At 42.6% G+C, this 25106-nt stretch overlaps 1 protein-coding gene across 1 annotated transcript in view; it reads right to left on the bottom strand.

The window, feature by feature from the left end:
* The window catches only part of METAP1D (methionyl aminopeptidase type 1D, mitochondrial), a 136201-nt gene that overhangs the window by 28455 nt on the left and 82640 nt on the right, over window positions 1-25106 (bottom strand). Inside the window, exons 3-5 of the mRNA XM_060257013.1 lie at window positions 23316-23465; window positions 5126-5274; window positions 4277-4319 (exon numbers count right to left, since the gene is read on the bottom strand). Coding sequence (XP_060112996.1) covers window positions 4277-4319; window positions 5126-5274; window positions 23316-23465 — 342 coding nt within the window. The remainder of the gene's footprint in view (window positions 1-4276; window positions 4320-5125; window positions 5275-23315; window positions 23466-25106) is intronic.

Genomic DNA, 25106 nt, shown 5'->3' with positions numbered 1-25106 from the left:
ATATTTTTAAGATGCATAAAGAGACACAGTTAAGCAATGTATTCTAGCTTTGTAAGTGTCAATGCTAAAATTATGACTGTCTACTAAAGATGTAGGGAAGCCCTACATGATAATTACTGGTTAAGAGCGGTAATGTATTGGTGGTCAAGGAAGTACAAAGAATTTGTTTCTGTAATTTTTAAAACAACATAGAAAGACCATGTGAGTCCAGTAAATAAAACACTTTTTCTGAGTATTCTTTATTCCCTCAAAAAAACAATAATACAGCAAAATATATTTAGTTTTTAATTCCAAAACAATTTGCACTCACAGAAAAGCACTTACACTTGACAGGCAAGTTACTATTTAATCATTTTATAGATCTTGTATGTAACCATAAACAAATTATTGTAGAATGCTATCTGCTATAATTGTCCTTTTTTGGGACCATAATCATTGTTCTTATCTTTGAAATGGACCAGTTATGCCCATTAAAAAGGTCAATTATAAATGTTGCCAAAGATTTTTCCTCAGACATATTAGCTATAAATTATGATAGGCCAATAAGTCTTACATGAGTATTAAACATCATACCAAAAGGAAGACAATCAATAACAGCAGGAAGCAGATATTCCTGAGCACTTTGTTATTTTTAATTTCATAGCAGAAGCAAGCACATTATGATGATAAAGAAAAATCAGGAATGAATTTTATGAAATATTTACATTTCAATGTTATTTGAAAAGCAAGGATTATGAGATCAGTAGTCTAAATCAGAGTACAAAAAATAGATTTGAACCCACAGCAGACACATTGCCTAAAGCAACTATCAGGAGAGACAGCATACACATTTTCTAAGCAAGCAAACACATTTGTGGGAATAAACAAGAGTTCACCTCTGAGTTATTTTCTGAAGATACTTACTGAAAAATCTGTGCCACTGAGTTCAATGGGATTTGCTAGCAAGGAAGAATGTTTAAGACTACAATTTTAAGGGACAGACAAGTAATGTCCTTAAGGAGTTGTACGCAGCATCTTATTTTCCCCTCCCCCACCATTTCTTCTATCCCTTTCATCAAAGTAGCTATTATCCTCATTTATTCCCTTTCTTCCCACTCACAACCAACCTACTTTTTATCTGCCCCATCTTCTTCCCGGGTCATAGCCAGTGGGGGGGGGGCAGGGGTGGTGCCCCTGTGCCCCCCTGCTGGCTATGGCCCTGTCTTCTGTTATATTTATTTATTTCATTTATATTCTGCCTTTGTCCACAATGGGGACTCAAAAAACATCTTACATCATTCTTAATTTTATATTAACAAAAACTCTATGAGGTGGGTTAGGTTGAATGTCTGACTGAATTTCCAAGACAGAGTGGAGATTCAAATCTAGGTCTCCCACTAACCACTATATCAGACTGGCTTTTGGAGGGTGGCTGCTGTCAAACAGTAGCAAGCAGCCGGTGCTGGGTGACTTGGATGGTAGCTAGTTGTCCAGTGGTTGCTACTAGGCCTGGCCCCAATAAATTCTCCCTCAAAGGCCAAAACAGTCCAGAAAAGGGCCCTGCCTCCTTATGTCATTTACTGAGATAAACCAAGGTTTAAAGACTGACAATATTGTTGTAGTTGCCAAGCAACCTACATACACTGAGTCCTCCTGAGACGCTGAGCTCTCCTGGAGCTGCTTCTATTATTTCTTTTTTTTTGAGGGGAGGGGAGCTTCCAGGGTATTTATTTTTTAGATTTTGGATTTTTTCTGCAGACCTGGGGCTTTTCTCAGGTTTGTATTAAAAGTATGTTCAGGGTCCCAGTCTCTGGATTTAAATAACCACAGAACCTTATAAATTAATGTATAATTTTGTCATCTTTTAAATGGTTTTAAGTGATTTATTGTGAAACCCTGTTTTAATGGCTCTGTAGGTTCTTTTGTTGTTACCCACCCTTTGCCCGCTTGCAGGACGGGCTGGATATAAATCTAACAAATAAAATAAAATAGCAATGGGGCTACACTGAGCCAGACCATACGAGATCATCTTAAAAGATGAGGACACGCATCAGGGAAGAATTGGCAACTCCTCTAGTGACCTGGTTTCAAGAGACGTTATCAGGAAGACAGGGACAAGGGCTGTTGCACTGGAAGGAAACAGAACCAACTCTCTTGCTGGGTCCAAAATACTTCTTTGGGTATACTGGCAGCTCAAACCATTGGCTGGAACTTTCAGCGAGTTCTAAAGGTCCAAACTGACAGATGCCATGATGCAAAGAGCTGCATTTCTCTGACGGGACTTTGGACCTATGTTTCTTGAACCACAGTGCTCCCTGCCCCAGGCCAAAAAGCAAATGTCTATTTTCCCTCTCCAAATCTCCCCTCTCTGCTGCCCTTGTGGTTCTACATGTATGTTGAGCTACTGGGGTATTATTACACATTTACATATAACATGTCATTGGACCACGCTGGACCCAATGGAGCTATGCCAACAAGTAACATTTGAGGATTAGGGTTTGGATTCAGGCTAAAATTTCTGTAGGTACAATGACTTCCATCTACAGAATGAGACTTTACCCTGGGAGACTGAAATCCCCTCTGACAACTTGTTCCTAGGGAACAGCAGACAGGATTAGGAATCTGGGAAGCATTTGGGGCTGCCATAGGAGGGGAATAAATTGTGCTCCATGGGTGAAAATCCTTGCACTGATGGAAACATTAGTATGAATCCAAGCCTAGGCTTAATCATAAATTTAATTTTAAATACTATGAAATAACCACAGGTATCGGAAGGTAATAAAAAGCATTAGTTCAGAGCTGTGAAAAAAGTATCACCAAACAGGTTGTATTCAGAGATGAAAGTAATGTTGGCATTACTTGTGTCAGTGTCAAAAAGAAAGAAGAAAACGAGAAGGTATCCCTAGTGCATCAAGAAATCTTTAAGTGGTTAAGCAAGATTTTCCTTAAATCATTATACAACATCCATGATTCTGTATTCAACTGATATTTTATAACCAGCCATGATTGGCTGGCATAAAACAAAATAGCACCCTTCAAAAAGTCACCAAATATTTTAATGAAGCACAAATACAGCCACTACCTAGGGCGCCAGAGAGTGGATTAGAGAGGAATTTTTCAATACTATCAAGGAAGATTTTGTCACTCGTCATGATGAAATTTCCCAAAATCAAAATTTCTACAGGGTTAGTACAATTTGTAATTGTAAAAATAAGGTTAAAACTTCAGGATGTGTATACATAACTAGAAATGAATAGCTAAAACCGTTTCAAAATATGGATCAAATATAATTAATTGCTCTTGAATTGGAAAATATCATTTATACTTTTAGACTCCTACCTGGTTCACTGGAAATTTTTATTATAAAGCCATCGCTCAACATTTATATCAATGGTTTACATTAGTCCTTTTTGGAAGTTACGACCTATAAGGGAAATGCACAGTACCCACAATCCTCCTGAAAAACATGGTGGCCAAGTTCTATGAACAGAGGCAGTGTTCATACAGTCTTGGTTCATGTGAATATGAACCCTGAAAAATCCGGTAGCTAGTTCAGTTATCCACAACCCAGTTAAGCTGAAATGCTAGGTTTTCAGCCAACTGAGTCCCATGGGAAACCCATATTCTTTAGGCTAACCCAGCCAAGGATCAACTTGTACATTTTGAAGCAAAGGGGTTCAGGGCTCTTGTTTCATAAATGGAACACAACACTACCTTCTGGGATTTTAATAAATGTAGGGAACACTGCTAGCAAAAGAGTTGCTGTCCAAATAGACTGACATACACAGGCCAATGTAGCCTCTAATGACAGAGTAAGATAATGACAGGCCCCACTCAAAATCAGCAGGAAGAGGAAGATCAATCTTGGCAGAGTGAAGGAAAAATGCTGGCTTTCTTCATGTTAGCTCATCTCATACATATCTGTCTTCAGCTGCTGCCCAGTACTGTGGTGCTCTGCATTAACTACACAGTGGATCAATAACAATTACACCTTCTCAAAAACATGACACATAGCAGGATTGGGTTGACATTTCACTTAGGCCAACATTGATCTCAGTGCATCTGATTCCAGCCCTAAATTCAAGGCAGGCCTGGGTCTTGTTGGAATAAACACAGAGTGGGGGAGAAAAAAAAACACAAGAGGAAACCAGCTGCTACTGCCTTGGCTTAGAAGTGGGAAAAAGAGGCGCATTCATCTGTGCACACTACATTTGTAATCTACTATTCTTCCTGTTGCTACTGCCAATTCTAAAAGTTGATCAAAGACAGAATTAATACACACACACAAATTACTCACCGTGACATCAATGTTGATAATATCACCATCCTGGAGAGGGCGGCTTAAGTATATATATAAAAAGAAAACACATAATGGTGACAGACAGTTCTCAATAAAGAAATCCAAGACCCCCCTCCCCATGACAGAGCTGCCTAAACAAGACTTAGGAGCAAATGCAGAGGAGGCAAATGAAATAAGCGTTTCCAGTAGTCAAGCTCCCGCCAACTCCAATGAAGCCCAAGCAAGCACACTTAAAAATAGGGAAAGCAGCCCGTACTGTCAAGCAAGAAATAAGATAAATGTGGTTATAAATTCCATCAGAACTGGAAGACTGACTAAAGGCACCTTTCCTTGGGGAAAAAAGTAATATTTGTTAATAATTCATTACTATTTGGAAGAATTAGTTATCTTTTTCCCACGGAAGGATTTTTTTCTTTCATTAATGGAACACACTAAACTGAGGTGCCACAGCATGCTAGGAAGAGTTGTAGTAAAGTCCTAATCGTTGTTTTTATTATTGCACACAATTCCTTTTGGCCAAACATCATTTTCTTACACCATGACAACCAGTTATATCATACTTTGGGGTAGCTTTCAACAAAATGACAATGAACACAACCCACCAAGCACAGCAGCTACACAATTCCCATGGCATTTTGGTGAAGTTCTCACAGGAATTTCTACATAAGCCACTTTAAATAAATGTGCGCACGCACACAAAATAAAAAATGAAATTTAAATTTAAAAAAAACACGGAAATATGCAACAATGACATTCTGTAGATTTAATATTTATGTAAAAAGGAAAAAAAATATGATAAACATAATTTAATTTTATATTGGGATGGGGGGATAGAAAGAAGAGTACCTGTCAGGAATCCCATGACATACCACATTGTTCACAGAGGTGCAAACGGATTTTGGAAAATCCCCATAACGCAGAGGCGATGGGTAAGCATTTTGTCTGATTATTTCATTGTGAACCATGCAATCTATTTCTTCTGTAGTCATGCCAACCTAAAATATCAGAATTTAAAATTCGTGTTAAATTCAGCACTAACCAGATCCTGCATCTTAAACAGGATAAAAAGAAAGACACTTCCTACATAAGGAGTGCAGAATCACTAAAAAAAAATGTTGGGTATGTGACAAAATTAATGAGAAATGGCTCAATACCAGATAGTTGTTACTTGGATATTTACGGAAAGACATTTACAGAAAACAGCACCTGTTCCCACATTCCAGGGCCATTTGAAGGACCGAAGTGTCATTTCTCTGAGCCCAGTCCAAAATTGCGACCTATACCCCTCAGTGCACATATACAATCTCACAACATTCCTATTGTGTTTCTGAATCAACACAAATATCATGGTTGTGACCAGCTTGCAACCAGGTCAGATCTTAGTAAAGCATATCCATTTCTGGGCAAGGGTGTTTGGGCAAGGGAGGACAGAAGGCACTCAAATGGAGAGTTCTCACATGCAGCCTGAGGGCTGTTTCAGAGCAGGAACACAGTCCTGGCTGGCCTGGTATCAGGGTGTGTGGCTTAATATGCAAATGAGTCCCTGCTGGGCTTTTTCTTCAAAAAAAGCCCTGTGCTGCCTCTGAAGTTTGGGCAGAGCCTATGCAAAATGGGAACACCACCACTAATGGGACAGTAGGCTTTTTTCTCCAGTCTCAGGGGAATCAAGCCAATCTGTCAGGTTTTGAGTAAGACTTGGCAAAACTTAAATGTCTTCTTAATGCAAACATAATCTTTGCCTTCCTGGTCCCCTTTCATGAGCCTAGCGAAGTAGACTCCTTGGGACTGCTAACATTGCTCTCTGACACATAATATGCATTATGTACCGGTAAATAACAACTGGTCATATGGCTTCTCTTGTCAAGTTTTTAATGTTTTCTTTCTCTTTGTAAAAAACTGGCTACCTAGCATTTCAGACAAAAGCATCTTCTATTCAAAACATTTCAAATCCATCCTGCTTTAATACATCAGCTCGTGTTTGGAAGCCTGAAAGCAGCAGCGACTACAATACAGTTCAATCTATATTAATGTTTCTAATGTGACACCCCAATTTCAGACACCTGTCATTTCCAGAAACTTTAGTTTTTCAAGCTTTGATTTAAAAAAAAAAAGATTCTATTTTGTACTGATGCTGATTATTTTTGGCAAGCTTTTGCAAAAAAAAAAAAAAAAGTCTGGGCTCCTTTCTGAATATGAGCAAAGTGAGGGAAATAGACACTTTAAATATTATCATTACCACCCTTTCCCCCATAGCAGAACCAGCTGCGAAATGGCAAGGCTTGGAACTTGGAATTTGGTAGGAAAACCTCTCTCATTGTCAAGAAGTGCCTTTGAGTGTTCCTGTGAAAACTGGTTGTGATTTGAATGAGCTATAAGCCTATGAATATGACTCTTTACCCAGAGCACTATAATGGTACAAACTTTTGATATCTTTCCTTAGCAAACATCTACATGTAGTTCTCAGAAGCACAGCAAAAGATTTACAAATTAGGTACCACAGAAACCCGTTTCTTCTTAAAAATAAACAACCCTGATGCCCGATTCCTTCTTACATTCAAGATATATATTTTGATTACAATTTAAGTATAACAAAGCCCAGGACTACATTTGCTATGGCTTCGTGGCAGAGTGAATGCAGGGGCAGTCTTACTGATTTTGGAGCCCTGTAGAAAAGTTAAGGAAGGTGCTCTCCTAACCCCCCTTTATTTCTGCCTAACCAAAACTAAACAAGAAAAGAATACCTAATATTCACAATGCAAGTCCCTTCCAGTGTGTGTTCTGAATTTATTTTCTGCAACTATTTTAATCACCCATTGCTCATGATACCCTACCCCTCCCTGCAAGGCAGGGCCCTGGGGAGTTTCCCTGGCTACCCCATAGATAACACCACCCCTGAATGCATGCCTTGACGAAAAGTTCTACATTCAAACCCTAGCATATCTTGGTAAAGGCTATCAGGAGAAGGTGGTAGGAAAGGCATTCCACTCCCCCTGCTTGAAATGGGAGGGGGGCACTGCCAATCAGATTAACCTCATGCTTTGACTTGGTCAATAAGATGAGCCCAATTTTGCTGTCCTATTTACCTGACCATCTTTAAAAGTTGTCTCAGAGCCCGTCTTTTAGGTTCTTTAAGAAATTAAGTTGGTGACAATCGGAGAGAGTGCCCTTTCCATGGAGACACTCCATCTATTAATCATCCTCCCAGGACATATTTATAGAGAACTAACAACTACCTAAGAACCCAGATAATGTTATTTAATTTACCCAACATGAATAGGCTGTTTTTATTATTATTATTTTTGCTGTTCAATACTGCTGTTTTTAAGAAGAGAAATCCGATGTTGTATTTAATTGCTGCTCTTCTTTCTATGATAGTTTGTCATTTTATTGCAACCGTACATTTTCGGTATTAGATCCAGGTGGGTAGCCAAGTTGGTCTGAAGCAGCAGAACAAAGTTTGAGTCCAGTGGCACCTCTAAGACCAAGTTTTATTCAAAGTATCAGCTTTCATGTATAAGCTTTTTTTGGTATTATAAGACGACATTTGATTTATATTCTGTACTCCACTCTGAATCTCAGAGCGGCTCACAATCTTCTTTATCGTCCTCCCCCACGTCAAACACCCTGTGAGGTAGGTGGGGCTGAGAGAGCTCTCACAGAAGCTGCCCTTTCAAGGACTAGCTCTGCTAAAGATATGGCTGACCCAAGGCTATTCCAGCAGTTGCATGTGGAGGATTGAGGAATCAAACCCAGTTCTCCCAGATAAGAGTCTGCACACTTAATCACTACACCAAACTGGCTCTCTCATAAGCTTTCATGAAGTCTATTCAGCTGAAATCTGAGATATAAAAATACATAGACCAGGGGTGTCAAACATGTGGCCCAGAGGCCAAATCAGGCCCCCAAGCAACTGGCTGTCATCTCTTTCCTTCTCCCTCTCTTTTGCTACCTTCTGCATCATTTATTTATTTATTTACTTTAAATTTATATCCTGCCCTCTCCGTGAATGGACTCAGAGCGGCTAACAAAAATAACTGATTTTGTTGTCACTGACACAATAAATACTCTTGTTTGCCTTGGTCAAGTAGGCCAAGAAAAATGCAGACAGCAATGCCATGTGCATCCACAGAAAATGACAGTGGGACAGTAAAATGCAGAATGCTATCCTAAAGTTCTCAGTGTTGTTAAGGAAAGACTGGGAGATAGAATCTGTTTCTTGGCCAGTCAGAACACACTGGGAACACTCAAAGAAGAATTTGATTTTCACTGGACAATTTACCTGCTTCCCTGGGGGCACAAAGGTCTTTTGAAGACTTGTACTTCAGCGAATGCTTGCCTATGCAGCTCTCTCTTTGCATGCTAGCAGTTCTGGTGACAGTTCCTGTGACACATGGCCTCTTGCATATATTTTACTGAGCTGGCCTTTTCCCAGCTTGTTTTGCCAAGTTTGCTCAATCACACAGGAGCTACAGAGCAATACCTCTATTTTCTCCATTGACTGAGGCTCTTCCCTTGTGGAGGCAGGAGGGGAGGCAGAGTTTGCTTTGGCAGGCTCTCTCAATTGCACAGCAGAGCTGAGCCAAGCCTCCCTTCTATTGGTTGAGGCTCCTACCCCTCCTGGTCCCCTGGGGAAGGAAGCAAAGAGTCAAGAGCCAGAGCTTCCTTTGCCCAGTTCCATGGATCCCATGGGAGAAATACAAAAAAAGCACCTTTAAGACCAATGAGTGCTAATGTTTTAAGCATGTTTTATTTTAAGTTTTTTTTAAAAAAATAAAATTTTTATTGTGTTTGTCTGTGTCTTTTGTAAAGTTTACATCTCTGCTACCTAATCTTAAATAGGCATACACATGGCCTGGCCCAGCCTGACACGGTCTCATTTATGTCAGATCCAGCCTTCATAACAAATGAGTTTGACACCCCTGAGTAGACAATAAACTTGGGCGTATTCAGAGGCAAGTAAAGGGTGTTGCTGGTGGATTAAGCATTTCAGTGAGTGTACTGCTCTCCCTGAACTCTGTAAAGAATTCTGCCATTGCTGAGGATGGTGGGCAATGACCTCAGTGCCTTTGGGCAGAGAGGCAAGCTATAAATAAATAAGACAGACAGACTTTGTCTTTTGTGATGTACAGGGCAGTTAACTCATGACCCAAGGATGGTTGCTGTTCTTTTAAAAGAAGTCTGACATAGACAGTTCAGCAGGTATAGCATCTACCAATATACAGTTGCATAACTGGTATGATCCAGTGAACAGAACATTTTCCATTCTGGAGTTGGAAAATATTCCTAATGCCAGGCAGTGAATCAGAGACAGTATTTCTGAACCTCACATTCTCCAACTTAAGTGTGATCACCTCACACAGTATGAAGGCTAAAGGAAATGTAAGGCCTGAACAAAAGATGCTCAAGCTGTTCAACTCAGTACTGAGACATAGGGCTAGGCCAAACGGGATATTTATTTATTTTTGTTTTATCAGATTTATATCCCACTCTCCCCTGATGGGCTCAGGGCGGCCAACAACAGCAAATTAAACCACATAAAACATTAAAAACAAATTACACAATAAAATCAATCATACAGTTTACAATCATTAAAACCAAGGTATGCGCTTCTGATTACTCTGATGTCCTTGATTCAGTTATAATGATTCAGTGGGATTATTGGTGCCATGGAGTAATAGCCACCTCCTTTCAGCCGCTAAAAGCGAGTTTAAATAATTCGGTTTTACAGGCCCTGCAGAACTGTGGCAGGTCCCGCAGGGCCCTGATGTTTTCAGGGAGGGCATTCCACAAAGCAGCAGCTAATACTGAAAATGCTCTGGCTGTTGTGATGGACAGTCGAGCCTCTTTCAATCCGAGGATCTTAAGGAGGTTTTGAGACCCCGAACAGAGTGCTCTCTGGGCAGCCCCGTAGCCAGGATTCGAAGAATTGGGGGGGGGCTGATTTTTTTCAGTGGCACATAGTGCCCCCAACCTCCATGACCTTCTCCATGGCCATACAGCCTCCCCCCTCCCCACAGTTGCCCCAAGGTGATCCCTTTCCACCCCTCTTCCAGCAGCTCTGGTGGGGAGCCACTCAGAGGTTTAGATACGTGCCGCATGGTCTCCTGCCCTTACCTGTAGCATGATCCAGCTAGTCAAGCCTGGTGGGACAAGGGGGGGTGGGGTGGAAGGTGCCACCAAGTCGCAACTGACTTCTGGGGCTACAAGACCTGGCGCTGAAAGTGCCCCGTTGTTTAGGTTTGCTGAGGGGTCAGAGATTTCTTCCAGCCCCTAAGGAAGCAGAAGCAACACCAAGCTTAACTTAAAGTCCTGTTGTTTCTGCTTGCTGAGGGGTCAGAGATTTCTTCCAACAAGCAGAAGCAACAGGGAGCTTAACTTTCAGTCCTGGGCGCTGAAAGTGTCCTGTTGTTTCTGCTTGCTGAGGGGTCACAGAATTCTTCCGGCCCCTAAGCAAGCAGAAGCAACTGTGTATGGTCACATCCCCTAAGCAAGCAGAAGCAACGGCAGATGGCAAAATGGAGAAGGATGCAGCCAAGGCACTGGAGGCTGGTTAGGGGCCCCAAGTCAGGGGGCCTGCCTAGCAGTCAGGGGGTTGTTCCCCCTCGTAGCTATGGGCCTGTCTCTGGGGCACATATGGTGAGAGGTGGTCCTGAAGGTAGGTAGGTCCCAGGCCATATAGAGCTGTAAAGGTTATGATCAGCACCTTGAGACGAATCTGCAACGCCACAGGCAACCAGAGCAATGTTTCCAGCACAGGTTGAATGTGCACCCATACAGGTAGCTCCATTAACAACCTGGCTGTTGCATTTTGCACCAGTTGCAACTTCCAAATTTGAGTCAAGGGCAGCCCCATGTAGAGGGCATTACAATAATTGATTCTCAAGGTGATGGTCGCATGGATCACTGTTGCCAAGTCGTTGTGCTCTAGGTATGGGACCAACTGCTCTATCCGTCTAAGATGATAAAATGCGGATTTGGCAGTGGCTGCTATCTGGGCCTCCATTACCAGCGACGGCTCCAGAAGCACCCCTAAGCTCTTGACCTTCAAAGCTGGCACCAACGGTGTCCCATCAAAGGCCAGCAGAGGAATCTCTCTACCCAGGCTGCCACGACTTAGGCACAGGACCTCTGTCTTTGCTGGATTCAGCTTCAGTCTGCTCTGCCTGAATAATTTCACTACGGCTTGTAAAGCCAGGTCCAGATCTTCCAGGGCGCAGCTGGATTGGCCCCCATAAATAGAGCTGGGTGTCATCCGCATATTGGTGGCAACCTAGGCCATATCACCGGACTATCTGGGCAAGAGGGCACATGTAGATGTTAAATAGCATTGGGAAGATAACCGCCCCCTGAGGCACACCACATACAAGTGGGTGTCTCTGGGACAACTGCTCCCCTATAGCCACCCTTTGTCCACGGCCTTGGAGAAAGGAGATAAGTCACTGAAGAGCAGACCCCCGGATCCCCACGTTGGCAAGGTGGCGAAACAGTAGCTGGTGGTTGACGGTATCAAACGCAGCTGACAGGTCTAGCAACAACAGCACTGCTGAGCTGCCCTGAACCAGATGTCTCAAGAGATCATCCATGAGGGTGACCAGTACCGTCTCCATCCCGTGACCTGGTCAGAAGCCGGACAGAAATGAGTCCAATATGGAAGTGTCATCCAAAACCCCCTGTAACTGTACTGCCACTACCCTCTCAATAACTTTACCCAAAAAGGACAAGTTTGACACCGGCAGATAATTTGCCAATGTGGCCGGGTCCAAAAATGGTTTTTTGAGGAGAGGGCGAACCACCACCTCCTTAAGGGGCATGGGAAAGGTTCCTTTGCTCAAGGACCCGTTGATAATCTCCTCCAACGGGGCTCGCAGTTCCGTCCGGCAAGCAAGTATCAGCCAGGATGGGAATGGGTTCAAGTTGGAGGTAGTGGGACGTACAGTGCAGAGGACCTTGTCAACTTTCCCCAAGCTGAGTGGAGTGAAATGATCCAAGATCAAATCTGAAGACGCATTTGGAGCCTTGAGTTCACTTACTGTATCAAAATTGGCGGGGAAGAGTGACAGGACCTTATCTGCGAAAAAAACTGCGAAAGCTTCAAAGCCAATTTCCAGTCCCCTATCATTTAGTTTGCTCTGTGGCAAATTTGTAAGCGTCCGAATTGTGATAAATAATTGGGCCGGGCGAGAATTTGAAGACGCAATCTGGGTCACAAAGTAAGCCTTCTTTGCAGCCCTGGCTGCCATCTCATAGGATTTCATAAACAGCCTATAAGATCTTGTTGCCTCATCATGGGTACGCCGCCATCGCCTCTCTAGACGTCTAAACTGCCATTTCATCAGCTGCAATTCTGGGGTATACCACGGTGCAATACAGGAACAGTCAGGTATCAGAATCTTTTAACTTTAAAAAGAGGTTGCTGGATTCTGAATTTGATCAGTGCTTAGATAAAGTGATAATCCCCATACCATGCTGTAGCTTGCCAGCCCTCAGGGGAACTGCCAGTTTTACAGGCTCCTCCTCACTGCCAGTCAGCTGGCCAGGAGGGGGAAGTCCCACCACAACAGCCATGATGTGCCTTTTGATCTTTAGAAACTTGCAAACTGTTTGTGTTTTAGAATATGTGTGTACCTTTAAATTTCAGCAAGACTAGAGCGGAGGAGAGGGGGAGGAAGCAGGCAGAGCCACATGGTTTTTCCTGGTGAGTGTGTGAGAGAGGGAGAGAGTACAGTCCCTTTGTTTTGCATTCCTTTCAGAAGTAGTATATTATAATGAATAGTAAAAGAGTTAACTAGAACCTGATTATGGGATGGAGAAAAACTCCACCCCCTAGTCCTCTCTCTCCTTACTTATTTTCGTTTTCCTGTAATGGCTGAAATACAGCAGATTGTTACATTCAGCAACTCCCATGAGTAAAGTGATCTATACCATTGCCCCAGGGAGATCACAAAAGTGTGGCTTGCAGACTGTTTATTTTGGATCCTTTGCGAGTGTGTGTGTGTTCACTTTCTTTTAGTGGAAGTGCAGCTGCTGGGGGAAGGCAAAAAAGAGGAGGAGAAAATGAAGACTGTATTCAGAGGAACAGTACTGCTGTATTTTTATTTATTTATCTTTAGGGAATGGGAAAGTCTGCAGGCTCCACCCTGCAAAGTCTTCCGGCTCCACCCCCAAAGACCCCAGATATTTCCTGAGTTAGACCTGGCAACCCTACCATGCTGCTTCTCATCTAAATATCCCTCCTCCCCAAGCACATATTACTATCCGGGGGGGAAAACAGGGCAAGTAACTGCTGGGAGGGGGAGGAATAATTCAAACCAAGGAAACAGCAGGTGAGTGAAGGAGGCAGAGATGTAACATTGCCATGGGGAATTTTTCAAACCATGGGGAAAAAACAACTTATTTGCCATTGGTTTGCCATTGCTTATCTCTACCTCACAATTCTGGAATTCCTTGGTAGTCTCTTATCCAAATACTAGCTGGGCCAACTCTTGCTTAGCTTCCAAGATCTGACAAGAGCAGGCTAGCCTGGGTTATCCAGGTCAGGGCATATCTAACACACTACAACATATTAATTCTGGCCAAAGTGAGTCACATTTAAACAATAAACACATCCTTGAAAATACTGTATGTCTCCAATGTACACAGGAATTAGCCTAATATTGTAGACTGTTGTCCATAAAAATCTTCACACTGCACATTTTGGCTAAGTAAAACCCTGTCCTCGCTCATTCAGAATGAGAAAATATTCATAGCAGTTCTTTCTTCAGTGCTTCCCCAAAACAGAAAAAGCCATTCCTCTCCAAAAGTAATTCAAGGTTTTCCTCAGCTTTCACATCTCTAGGAGAGAAATGACGATTTAAAAACACTATTCAGTCACACTGTTGCTCCTTCAAATTAGGAAACCCCATGTGTCTATTTTATTTAATCTTTAAAGGAAATCTTCAAATCTGCATCTCATCAGGTTTGGTCAAGTCTCTATCTCAGCCTGTGCCTCCAACTATAATATGGGAATAATATTAGTCTCCCTTACGGGGTAGTTTTAAGAATTAGTGAGAAAATCAGGGCTTTTTTGAGCAGGAATGCACATGAGGCTCCGGCTAAAAAAAAGGTCTCTAGCAGAGGGAAGGCAGTAGGCAGCCATGTGCTCCAAGACAGCATGCTCTGTTTTCTCTGCTGCCTCCAGCGGGCTTGCAAAGAGAGCAAGAGACGCAGAGCTGCCCACAAGTGCCCCCTCCTGGGAGAAGCTGGGCCTACTGCTGCCTGCTCCGCTGCACATGGTTCTCTCCGGCTGTGTGTTTTTTTTTAATGGGGGTGTGTGCAAAACAAGGTCTCTCATTGGCCTGTGTGAGAATCCACATCCACGAAATGCAATGGAGGGCACTGTTCTGTTCTGTGTCAACATGCGGAAAGTAGCCTACTGGACAGGTGATGGCACTTCTGGTGATATCAGGGGTGTGTGGCCTAATAAGCAAATGAGTTCCTGCTGGGCTTTCTCTCCCAAAAAAGCCCTGGAGAAAATTATGTGAAGTGCTATGAATATTTTAAAAATGCCTACATAAAATTTAAAAAAAAAACAATTAGTACACTTTGTATCTAAATATATTACTTTAGCCTTCCAACTGGAACAACTGCTGCCTACAAATTCCACTAACATATCTGAAGTCAGATATTTATCTTTGTTCCTCCCTCGTGACATGAAGACATTTTCATTTTCTAGGCCAAGGATCCTCAACACCTTCTCTGGTACCCACCAAGTGTTTGTAGGAGGTGGTAGGGCTTTTGACCAGCAAGACTTCTGATCAGGCCCATGGCTATGAGGCCCCCCCAGGGGGTAGGCCACTCTATTGAAACTCCTCCTCCCTCTGTAGGACCCCTCTATCGGGATGGAAAGAGAGAGAGGGGGGGAAGTTTGGAGCAGCCTCGCCTTTGAAACCTAGTAGCCCAATCCAGCCAGAAAAAAGCTGAGAAGGGACTCGTTTGCAGCACTGTGGTTTTCACCCCTCCCCCATTTGTCTCAGCAATACCCTGCTCGGTCCACCTCAAAGCTGCAGGGTCCAATCTGGCTAGAGAGGGCCAAGGGCGCCTGCAGCCAGAAAGCTGCTGTCCCCCAGAGAACGAAGTAACACCTTCTCAAATTTCAACAGGTTTCCCCCCATGCTTGTAATTTGCATCCTTCAGAGCGAGAGAGTGGGGAAAAGAGTGATCGAGGGGGAGCGTGAGAGAGCGAGGGGAAGAGAGTGAGCGAGCGGGAGAGTGAGGGGAAGAGAGCAAGCGAGGAGGAGAGCGAGGGGAAGAGAGCTGGAGCCAGATGTGCTGGCTGCTGGAGGGAAGAAGCAGCCCCGCAGCCCCCCACCAATTTTTTTATTTTTCCAGGCTCCTCCACCCAAAATTTTCTGGCTACGGGCCTGCTTTTGATTGCCACCATAGCACAAGGATTTACACTTTAAATTAAGCTGTGGCCATCATTTTGTGATGGGCTCCACCTCCCGTGGCAGCCATTTTGTTGCCATGGTTAACTGCTGTGTCAGAATTCCAAATGTGCCCAAAGGATCAAAAAGGTTGGGGATACCTGTTCTAGGTGTTTTAAGTTGGCTTAGTATATTTCCCCCACTCATTTTACCCTTCATAAATAGTTTTAAATTGACTTTTTGTATTATGGTTCCATATAACTTTTTTTTATGCTAAGCCAATTTCCAGGATAATGAATCAAGACTCCAGTGAATATGAAGGTTTGTATGGGCAGATCTTCCCCACCAACCTGCTAAGTCCCACCACTGAAGGTTGGGGACACTGCCCCCAAACAGTATGCTAAGCAGCACAGTAGAGTCATAAGGAAGTAGGGGAAATCTAGTTAAACTGCCATTCTTCTTCACTCTTGTATGAATGAACTCTGGAAGAGTACTATTTCACTTGAATCACTCATTTGCTGCAGCCCCTAAAGCTATTGCTCAGAAGCGCCCCCCAGACACTTTATTTATTGATTGATTTACTTCATTTATACGTCACCTTTTCCCCCAGGGGGACTCAAAACAGCTTACACTGTTCTCCTCTTCTCCACTGTATCCTTCCTATGAGGTACGCTGAGGGGATAAAATACAGTTAAGGGGAATGATATAACAGTCTTCAACAACAGCTATATATGCAGTACAGGGAGCTGCTGGAGGAAGGGAATGATGGGGAGATCTGTCCACATAACTTCATCCTCTTGTGGGAGGTCAACCCATTATAGCCACAAAATCCTTATTTCCTTTAATACAAAGGGAAAGATGTACTCTCCCTAGAGCCTTAAGAAAAGGACAGGACAACACATCAAGAAATGATGAAAGAAGGCCCGTGCACACACATCTTCTGACTGAACTCTATGGCAGAGGTAGGGCCTCTGTGCTTCTTTGGCCTCATTCACACATTACTGTGTGACAGCACCTATATCCTGCGTGTACATGCATACATCTGTTTGTAAGAAAGAGCCAACATATGTCCACTTTAGAATTGAAACTGGTATGATAATGTGGGGTTTAAATCACACGTTCAGCTGGACATGCACCGAATGTAACACGAGAATTACTCAACACACATATAAAGAAAAATCAAGTGTACACTGACAACAAATTGTACATGTGTTCAGTGTAACTTGTGACAAGAACTCAAATTGCTCTGCGGTCTGGTTGTCTGAAGAGATGTGGGTGAATTGAAGGGCAAGATCCTTGGTAGCATAACCATATATAGGTCTACTTAGAAGCAGGGCATTTTTTGGAGCAGGAACTCCTTTGCATATTAGGCCACACACCCCTGATGTAGTGAATCCTCCAAGAGCTTACAGTAGGCCCTGTAAGAAGAGTCCTGTAAGCTCTTGGAGGATTGGCTGCATCAGGGGTGTGTGGCCTAATATAAAAAGGTGTGCTTGCTACAAAAAAAAAAGCCCTGCTTAGAAGTAATTTTCACTTTATTCAGTGGGGCTTGCTCCCAGGAAAAGTATTTTTAGCAGGGCTTTTTTTTTGAGCAGGAATGCACAGGAACACAGTTCTGGCTGGCTTGGCATCAAGGGGTGTGGCCTAGTATGTAAATAAGTACCTGTTGGACTTTTCCTACAAAAAATGCCCTGTTTTTTTAGGATTCTAGCCTAGGCATTGTCTAGGTTTAGTCAGTTCTTCACATTCCCTCTTGCTTTCTTAAAAAAAAAAATGGGGGGGTGGTGGTATGTATGTGTGCCTGGAAGTCATGGTTAACTTCTGGTAACCTCAGTGGGGCTTGGACATTTCAGAGACATGGCTTGCTATTTCCTGTCTTTGCATCCTGGCCCTTGTATTCCTTGGAGGTCCCCCATCAAAATACCTGCCACGGTCATCCCTGCTTAGCTTCTGAGACCTGATGAGATCAGGCTTGCCTGGGCTATCCAAGTCAGGGTTCATTCCTTCTTGCTTTCTCATCACTTCCTCATAATCTGCAGTTTCCTTTTCATTTTTCTCTCTTTAACTACTTCTCCTGATGTCCCCCCCCCCCCGCAGTTTCTTCAAATTCTTGCTGGACATGACTCTTAGTTCTCATCCAGCTTCCATTCTTGCCTTTTGTTCCTACTTCTTCCCCTTTATGCATTTCCTTTTCACCCACATTTGGTTGCTTATTGGTCTTTCTTTGCCAATCAGTTCCTTCACATTTCTATCCTTCTGTCTCACTTTTTTTCTCTCTAGGACTTCAACAGGTGCATTTGTTTATCATCATCAGTTCATGTGTTGCAGCTATCTATCTCTTCCTGGTTCACATTCTACTTTCCTTTCTAAATTAAATACCTGGTTCATTCGCTCTTTCCTCCTTTATTCAGGGCTGCTTTTATCTTCGTAGTTAATGTTCACAGAACATTTCTTCTGCTCTGTGTTTTCTTTCTTCTCTTGCAATGTTTGATCTTTCTCTTTGGCCAGTATTATCTATTTTCCTTAGAGGACTGTATTGTTTCTTATTCTCTTTTTGGTTCCTCTAATATACCTTTCCTCTTTTGGAATACAATTTTTCTACTTCTACTTTACTCATTCTTTTCTTTTTGTTCTGCAACTTTCAATCTTGGCCTCCATGTTTTTTCTTTTCCAGGCACTTTCCCGTTCAATTTTAATCCTATTGTTCTTAATTTTCCTTCTTTCTTCTCTGTACTCTAAAATGTTACAATAGCTTTTCTGTTCCTTTTTTTCCCCACTGTCAAATCACAACTGACTTATGGTGACCTTGTAGGGTTTCCAAGGCAAGAGATGTTCAGAGGAGGTTTGCCGCTGCCTGTCTCTGGCCATAACCCTGGTATTCCTTGGTGGCTGCCCATCTAAAAACTATGAGGGCTGACCTTGTTTAACCTGCAAGATCTGATGAGACTGGACTATCCTGGACTATCCAAGTCAGGTTTTCTGTCCTCTACCATTTTGTGACTACTGTTCTTCTTGTTAAACTTGGATTACTTCTCTTTCTCCAGAATTTTCATTCCTGCGCTTTAGCTTGCAAAAGACATTATCACAAGTTACATTCTCCATATCTGCTTCATATAGTCTTTCAACTTCCATCTGCTAAAATCTTCAGTTTCTTATCTTTGGTTTCTGTTCTTACTCTCTTTCACCTGCCTTCTTCATCCTTTTATAAATTTATATGTTTTGGGTGATGAAATTGGTCCAGCTAAGAGCTCTTTGTCTATTTCCTGTACTCCTTTCCTAATTGTGCTGCTTAGTCTTCCTCCTATCCTCTAGTTCTCTTTGGTTTCAATAATATTTTATTGTTCCTAGAGCCAATTGTTTGTTCCTTTGACCAGATCCCTTGTTTACGTCTCGATTGCCCTGTTATCTCCCCCATCTCATTTGAAAAACCTTTTATCTTCTAAGATTGAAAACAGCAGTTTTAAAGGATAAAGAAACAATCTCTTGAAGAAATGCTCCTTTCACAACTATTGATCCATTTGTTTCTAAAGTTCTCTATCAGGATGCATGTAACTCAGATCTCTTCCTTCATACCTCTTTATTCACTACAATTTTGCTTTCATACTTACTGTTCCATGACACTGGCCTTATCAAATTATTGATCTGATAAACTCTTTTTGGTCCTCATTCTTTCAACTACCTTTGATACTATAGTCACATGATTCTTTTTACAATCCTTCACCATCTGGATTAAGGGGATCTGGCTCCTATACAGTTCTAAGCCATCTTTTATTAATGACTCTTACAGTTATACTTCCTCTTCTCATGTCTTAGTAAGGAAACCTCAGAGTTTGGTTGTAGGCCCTTTGGTTTTCACTTGGCCCCATTTCTTCTCTTGGCCTTCATTATCATGTTTACACCAACCATCTCTGACTTTGGGCTGGTCCTGCCACTAGGCAAATTAGGCAATTGCCTAAGGCGCCGGCCTTCTGGGGGTGCCAAATTGGCCCCCCTATGTGATTCGGTGACATTGTCAGTGCAGGGGGGGGGGGGAATCAGAAGTTAGCTTTGTTTAGGGTGCCCGACAGTCTAGGGCCAGCCCTGATCGTACTTGGTTAAGTGCACAGACATCCTCCAGTGCAAAGGAGTCTTCTGCCAGAAGAAGAGTTATTCCATTGAAGGAAGGCTGTGCTGAGCAGAATCATAGGATCCAACTACTTGTGTTTCATCTCTGTTACTCACTTTGTGTCCTCTTCCTGCTATCTCCTTGTGCTTTCTAGTTATTCACGGGTGATTAATCAACAACTTAAGAACATAAGAAGACAACTGATGGATGAGACCAGTGGTCCACCTAGTCCAGCATCCTATTTCCAACAGGGACTAATCAACTGCCCTGTAGGGCCAACAAACAGGGCAGAGAAAGAGAAAGGCTGTGGCTGCCTCCTCTGCTACCCCCTCGTACTGGTATTCAGAAGTTGGCCATTCCTGTGTATGGAGGTTCCCTATAATCACCATGACTAGCAGCTTGATGGACCCATCCTCCATGATTCTAAGCACATTTTAAAGCCACCTACACACATGGTCGTCTTAACTTGAAACATTTTAAGAGTATCCTTCTTGCTTTCTTCTCCCTCCCTTTCCTCATCCTTTTCTTTCATTCTTGACAGTTCAGTTATTTCTATATCTGTCCAGGCCAATAACCTCTGGACATAAAGTTCAATTACTGACTTCCTCTTTTCTTTCAAAGTTCAGCTTGTCACTCAAACTTGCTATTTTCATCTCTGAAATATGAGCAATACTTGTTCCTGTCTTTCTTTTTGATGTAGCTAAATCCCTCATTCATTCACATTCATTAAAATGTGGATTAGAATTTTGAGTGTTTGCCTAGATGGTCTTTTGATCCCTTCATTAATTACAGCAACCATACCAGAGTATCCTCACTTATAAATAATCAGGCATCTTTCATGTCCAATGGTGCAATCCTAAACAGAATTACATCCTTCAAAGTCTACTGAAGACAATGAGTATGCTAAAAAGGATCTAAACCACTTTAGCACTGCACAGCGAGTCTTGTTGACATGAATGGGTCCAGTGTTTTGTGAAGACCAGAGCCTGATTGGGTGGAAATGTGTGGAGGAATGATGCCCAAGTTAGTTTGATTATGCCCCTTCCGAATTTCTTGGAGGATAGTTCAGGAGCAATAATCTTGACACCTAAAAAGAAAAGCCTGGGTGGTGACACTATGCAGCATTACATTAAATTGTGTAATTGAAGGAGATTTTTGTGTAACTGAAGGAGAGCCAGTTTGGTGTAGTGGTTAAGTGCGTGGACTCTTATCTGGGAGAACCGGGTTTGATTCCCCACTCCTCCACTTGCACCTGCTGGGATGGCCTTGGGTTAGTCATAGATCTCGCAGAGGTTGCCCTTGAAAGGGCAGCTGCTGTGAGAGCCCTCTCAGCTCCACCCACCTCACAGAGTGTCTGTTGTGGGGGGAGAAGATATAGGAGATTGTAAGCAACCCTGAGTCTCTGATTCAGAGAGAAGTGTGGGGTATAAATCTGCAATTCTTCTTCTTCTAAATGTGACAAATGGAAATTTAAATAGCAATATTCAGAACATGAATAATACAATGATGCATAGATTCAACATACAAATGTAGACTGTTGATCCATCAGAGAGGGCAGCAATGGTTTACTATTCAGCTGACACCTCCCTTTCCTATTTTCCCCACAGACACTTTGTAAGTTTCTTCTCTCCTCCAGCAGAACGTCTTGGTAGTCCATGATGTAGAAAAAAACCTATAGGGCACCATCTGAGTTTTTTATGTGCTGTTTTTACTTATATAGTGGTGTGGGTTTTTTGGTATTTTTGTGTGAGTATGTGTGTCTTCACCTGGAAGTCATGATGACCTCTGGTGACTGGTCCCTACTGGGGGCCTGAAGGATATTCAGGGAGGTGGCTGAATAAGCCTGCCCCTGCCTCCTGACTGGGGATTTCAAGGACTGTCTCCCATCCAAGTACTAACCACAGTCAACCCTGCTTAGCTTTCGAGATCTGAAAAGATTGGGCTTGCCTGGGCTATCCAGGTCAGGGTCTTATATAGTGTTTTCAATGTATGTTGTACAATGCCCAGATCCTGGTGCAAGCTGGGATAGGGCAATTAATTAAGCCTAATAAATAATAACAACAGCAACAATAAAATCTTTCATATTATCTACAATCTGCTCTTTATTAGAGATGTCTGGGATTGAACCTGGGAGCATCTGCATGCCAAGCAGATACTCTACCACTGAGCCACAGGCCCCTGCCAGAGAGGGAGGGATCATCACCCTCCTGTCCTAGCTGCAGTTCCCCATGCCGCAGTGCATGCCGATCTAGTGGGTCCCCAACTTTCCAAAGTAGAGTGGTAGTGAGAAGGGGGACCAGTAAGTTCCAAGTGAGTGATGGCCAAGAAAGCTCTCAACTAGGTCTTTGGAGCCAAGTAAGCAAATGAAATATAAAAAGGCACAGACCTAATGCTAAATGATTACATCACTTCCTGAGTGTTGAACAAGACTACAGTGCAATTTTAACCTTCTACTAGCCATATTTTTCAACAGTACACAATAGCTCTTCATATGACCAAAATTATCTTGTATGTTTTTTTTAGAGAAGATTTCCATTTTTTTTTTCAATTTTCCAAAGTCTTTAATAGGGTTCTTCACAATATAATATTGTTAATTAAAAGGGGTGTGTGTAAGCAATACAAACATTTTCTGAAGAGATGTTAACTGAAAAGCAGGTTGTCCTGAAACTGGTCATTGTACTTTACTAATGGTCTTGAAGTTCAGCATGTGACTCTTTATAAGAAAAAGGGAAAGCAGACTAGTAAAACAGCTACCAACTAAGTGAGCAGGTCAATCCTATTTGCATGAATGCACAGCTACAAATTAGCTGGTGGGTGAACACAGGCATTTTACTTTGTGACAAACAGCGCAGGATCTCATATACCTTAAGACAAACATTTGCAGCATGGCAGGTTGTAATATATATACTCAAATTGTACATCAAACCCAAGTTAAACGTAATTAGAATTATGTGCAGGGTAATGAGCACCTTACATCACCTCAGATATATGCTGAGCTGTACAAAGTCTTGCAGCTGAAGCAGAACCTACAATCCAATCTTCTCAGTTTTCATTATTTTTTTGGCTGAGGCAGAGATATTTCTGTAATACCAGCTATCAAGAGAGTAGGGGCTCTGTATGCTCCTCACATTTACAAATCTTTACAGCCTTTCTGGCTCACTACGAAATGAATCCTTGCCCCCTCAAAAATTCCACACGCTTTCGAAGCCTTCAATGTACAATTAAAAAAAACCCAAAGTCAGGACCCATACTTTAGCATATATCTGCTTAACTTTTACTTCTGAAAGGAGAATTTAGGATTACACAGTGAAGAATGAGTGTGGAATAGGGCACTGGACAGAACATACGTAAACAAATACATGGTGCTAAAGCGCATGGGCAAAATTAAGACACTCTCTTAAACACTTTAAAGAACGTATGGAAGCATAACAGCACTTAACAACAAAATCCCTAAAAATAAAACACGGAACTCCAAAAAAGCAAATAAAACAGCCTTTTAAAGTTTTATTGGCTTTTTTGTGACCATTACCTTTAAACTCTCCCCAGCTAGAAGCAGGACGTGACGGGCCAGTTGACAAGCTTGATGAAGCCCTTGAATCTGATCTTCATTCTTAATTTCTATGTAGTCTCCCCAGTCTGGTACAATGCCTGTCGTCGCATAGTCTGGCTTCTTTATGTGCTGGGAGAGAGGGGGAAAAAGGATTGAAAATGAAGACTGGAAAATGGAGCATGACAATGGGATCATTTTCTCAGATAGAGCCTCCCGCTTCATGGCAGCTTGGCCTTTCAGTCGCGGTAGCGACCTTCCTAAGCCATCAGGGCAAAACCCCTCAAGGCTGCCTCAATATTTCTCCCGCTGCCCTTTTGAACTTAATATTGCCTGTTGCTGGCAACTCCAACGATCTGTTAACCTTACAGCACTGAAATTTAAGGTACTGCAGCCTGTTTCACTCCAAGGTTTAAAATTATCCAAGACTCCTCAGAGAAACAACACCTCTGTTTTGCCTCCTTTTTTCCAACAATGATGCTACCCTTGAACCAATGCTGCTAAATCAATCAGTTTTTCAAATGGCTATTTAGCTCAATCCTGATATCTTTATGGAAGCCCACTGAAATTTTGTTTCGTTGTTTACATTGAAAACTACCACAAGCAGATTGCTGGAGAGGCGGCAGATACGTTTTCCAAATAAATAAAAAAGTGAAATGGAGAGGAGCAGGGAGAAAATTCTGACTGCAGACTTTCCTTCAAATTTACATTGAGGTTTATTTATCTGCATCAGTGTAACATTCAATTAACTGATTGATTGACTGAGGCAAGTGCTTCCCAATTATCCCTGCCAGGTAGGATCACTTCTAACGGTCTTAAACGGAGAGGTGTGGCAGGCCATGTCTGCCAGAATATGACTTCATCTATCCTGGAAAGTGTTTACTCCTAATCTTTGCTGTACCAGGCAAGGGTACAGACGATAGGGTGTGATCACTCCAGGAAGAGACAAGGAACTTGGCTAAGAAGCAAACATCTTTGACATTATTATTTAGAAACAATGCCTGTTGTTAAAGGCATTTCAAGGATCTCAAGAAGGATGGCCACAGGAAGCTACACATCATTTTCCAAAAAAGACTGGGCCACCCAGTGTCAGGAAGGAGGCAGGTTTTATATTCCAATGAGTAGCACCTTTCTGTTCCTCATCTCCCACATCAGGTGCTGCCTCCTCTCTGTCTTTGGTTCTCTCTGCTAGAGTGCTTGTTGGAAATTGGCTATTTATGTATTTCTAAGATTGAGTCCCCAGCATTCCAGGCTTCGCTCTGGTGACTCCTCGCTCAGATTTTGCTTTTCCACTAAGCACATAGTTTTGCTCCAGTCATCTGCAGCTATCTGCTCTGTGGGTCTCTTCATGCTTCTTGTGGCCCACTGTGGTCTGGATGTGTTGGGGTCTATCTAGGAACAGGAGTGAAAGAAATCTGATATAAGCAAAGTTGGTGCATCCACACTCCACTCTGGAACTCTTCTGGCCCCTCAGTGCCCAGAAACAACGCAGCGCTTTCAGTCCTGGGCACCTTCCGAACTTGCCCGTTGACAGTGCTATTGTTTCTGGGCGCTGAGGGGTTGGAAGAACTCTCCCAGCCCCTCAGCATCCAGAAACAATGCAGTGCAGCACGATGATGTCACATGGTAATGTCATCATGTGCGTTGTTTCTGAGTGCTGAGGGGCTGGGAGAGTTCTTCCAACCCCTCAGTGCCCAGAAACAATGCAACACTTTCAGCCACAATAAATATTCGGGGGGGGGGGGGGGGTTAGGTGTGCATCGGGGTTCTGCC

This window comes from Heteronotia binoei, chromosome 16, assembly GCF_032191835.1.
Source record: "Heteronotia binoei isolate CCM8104 ecotype False Entrance Well chromosome 16, APGP_CSIRO_Hbin_v1, whole genome shotgun sequence".
NCBI lineage: Eukaryota > Metazoa > Chordata > Lepidosauria > Squamata > Gekkonidae > Heteronotia > Heteronotia binoei.
The sequence above is the reverse complement of the archived record's forward strand: the minus strand, read 5'-3'. Positions and strand labels throughout refer to the sequence as shown.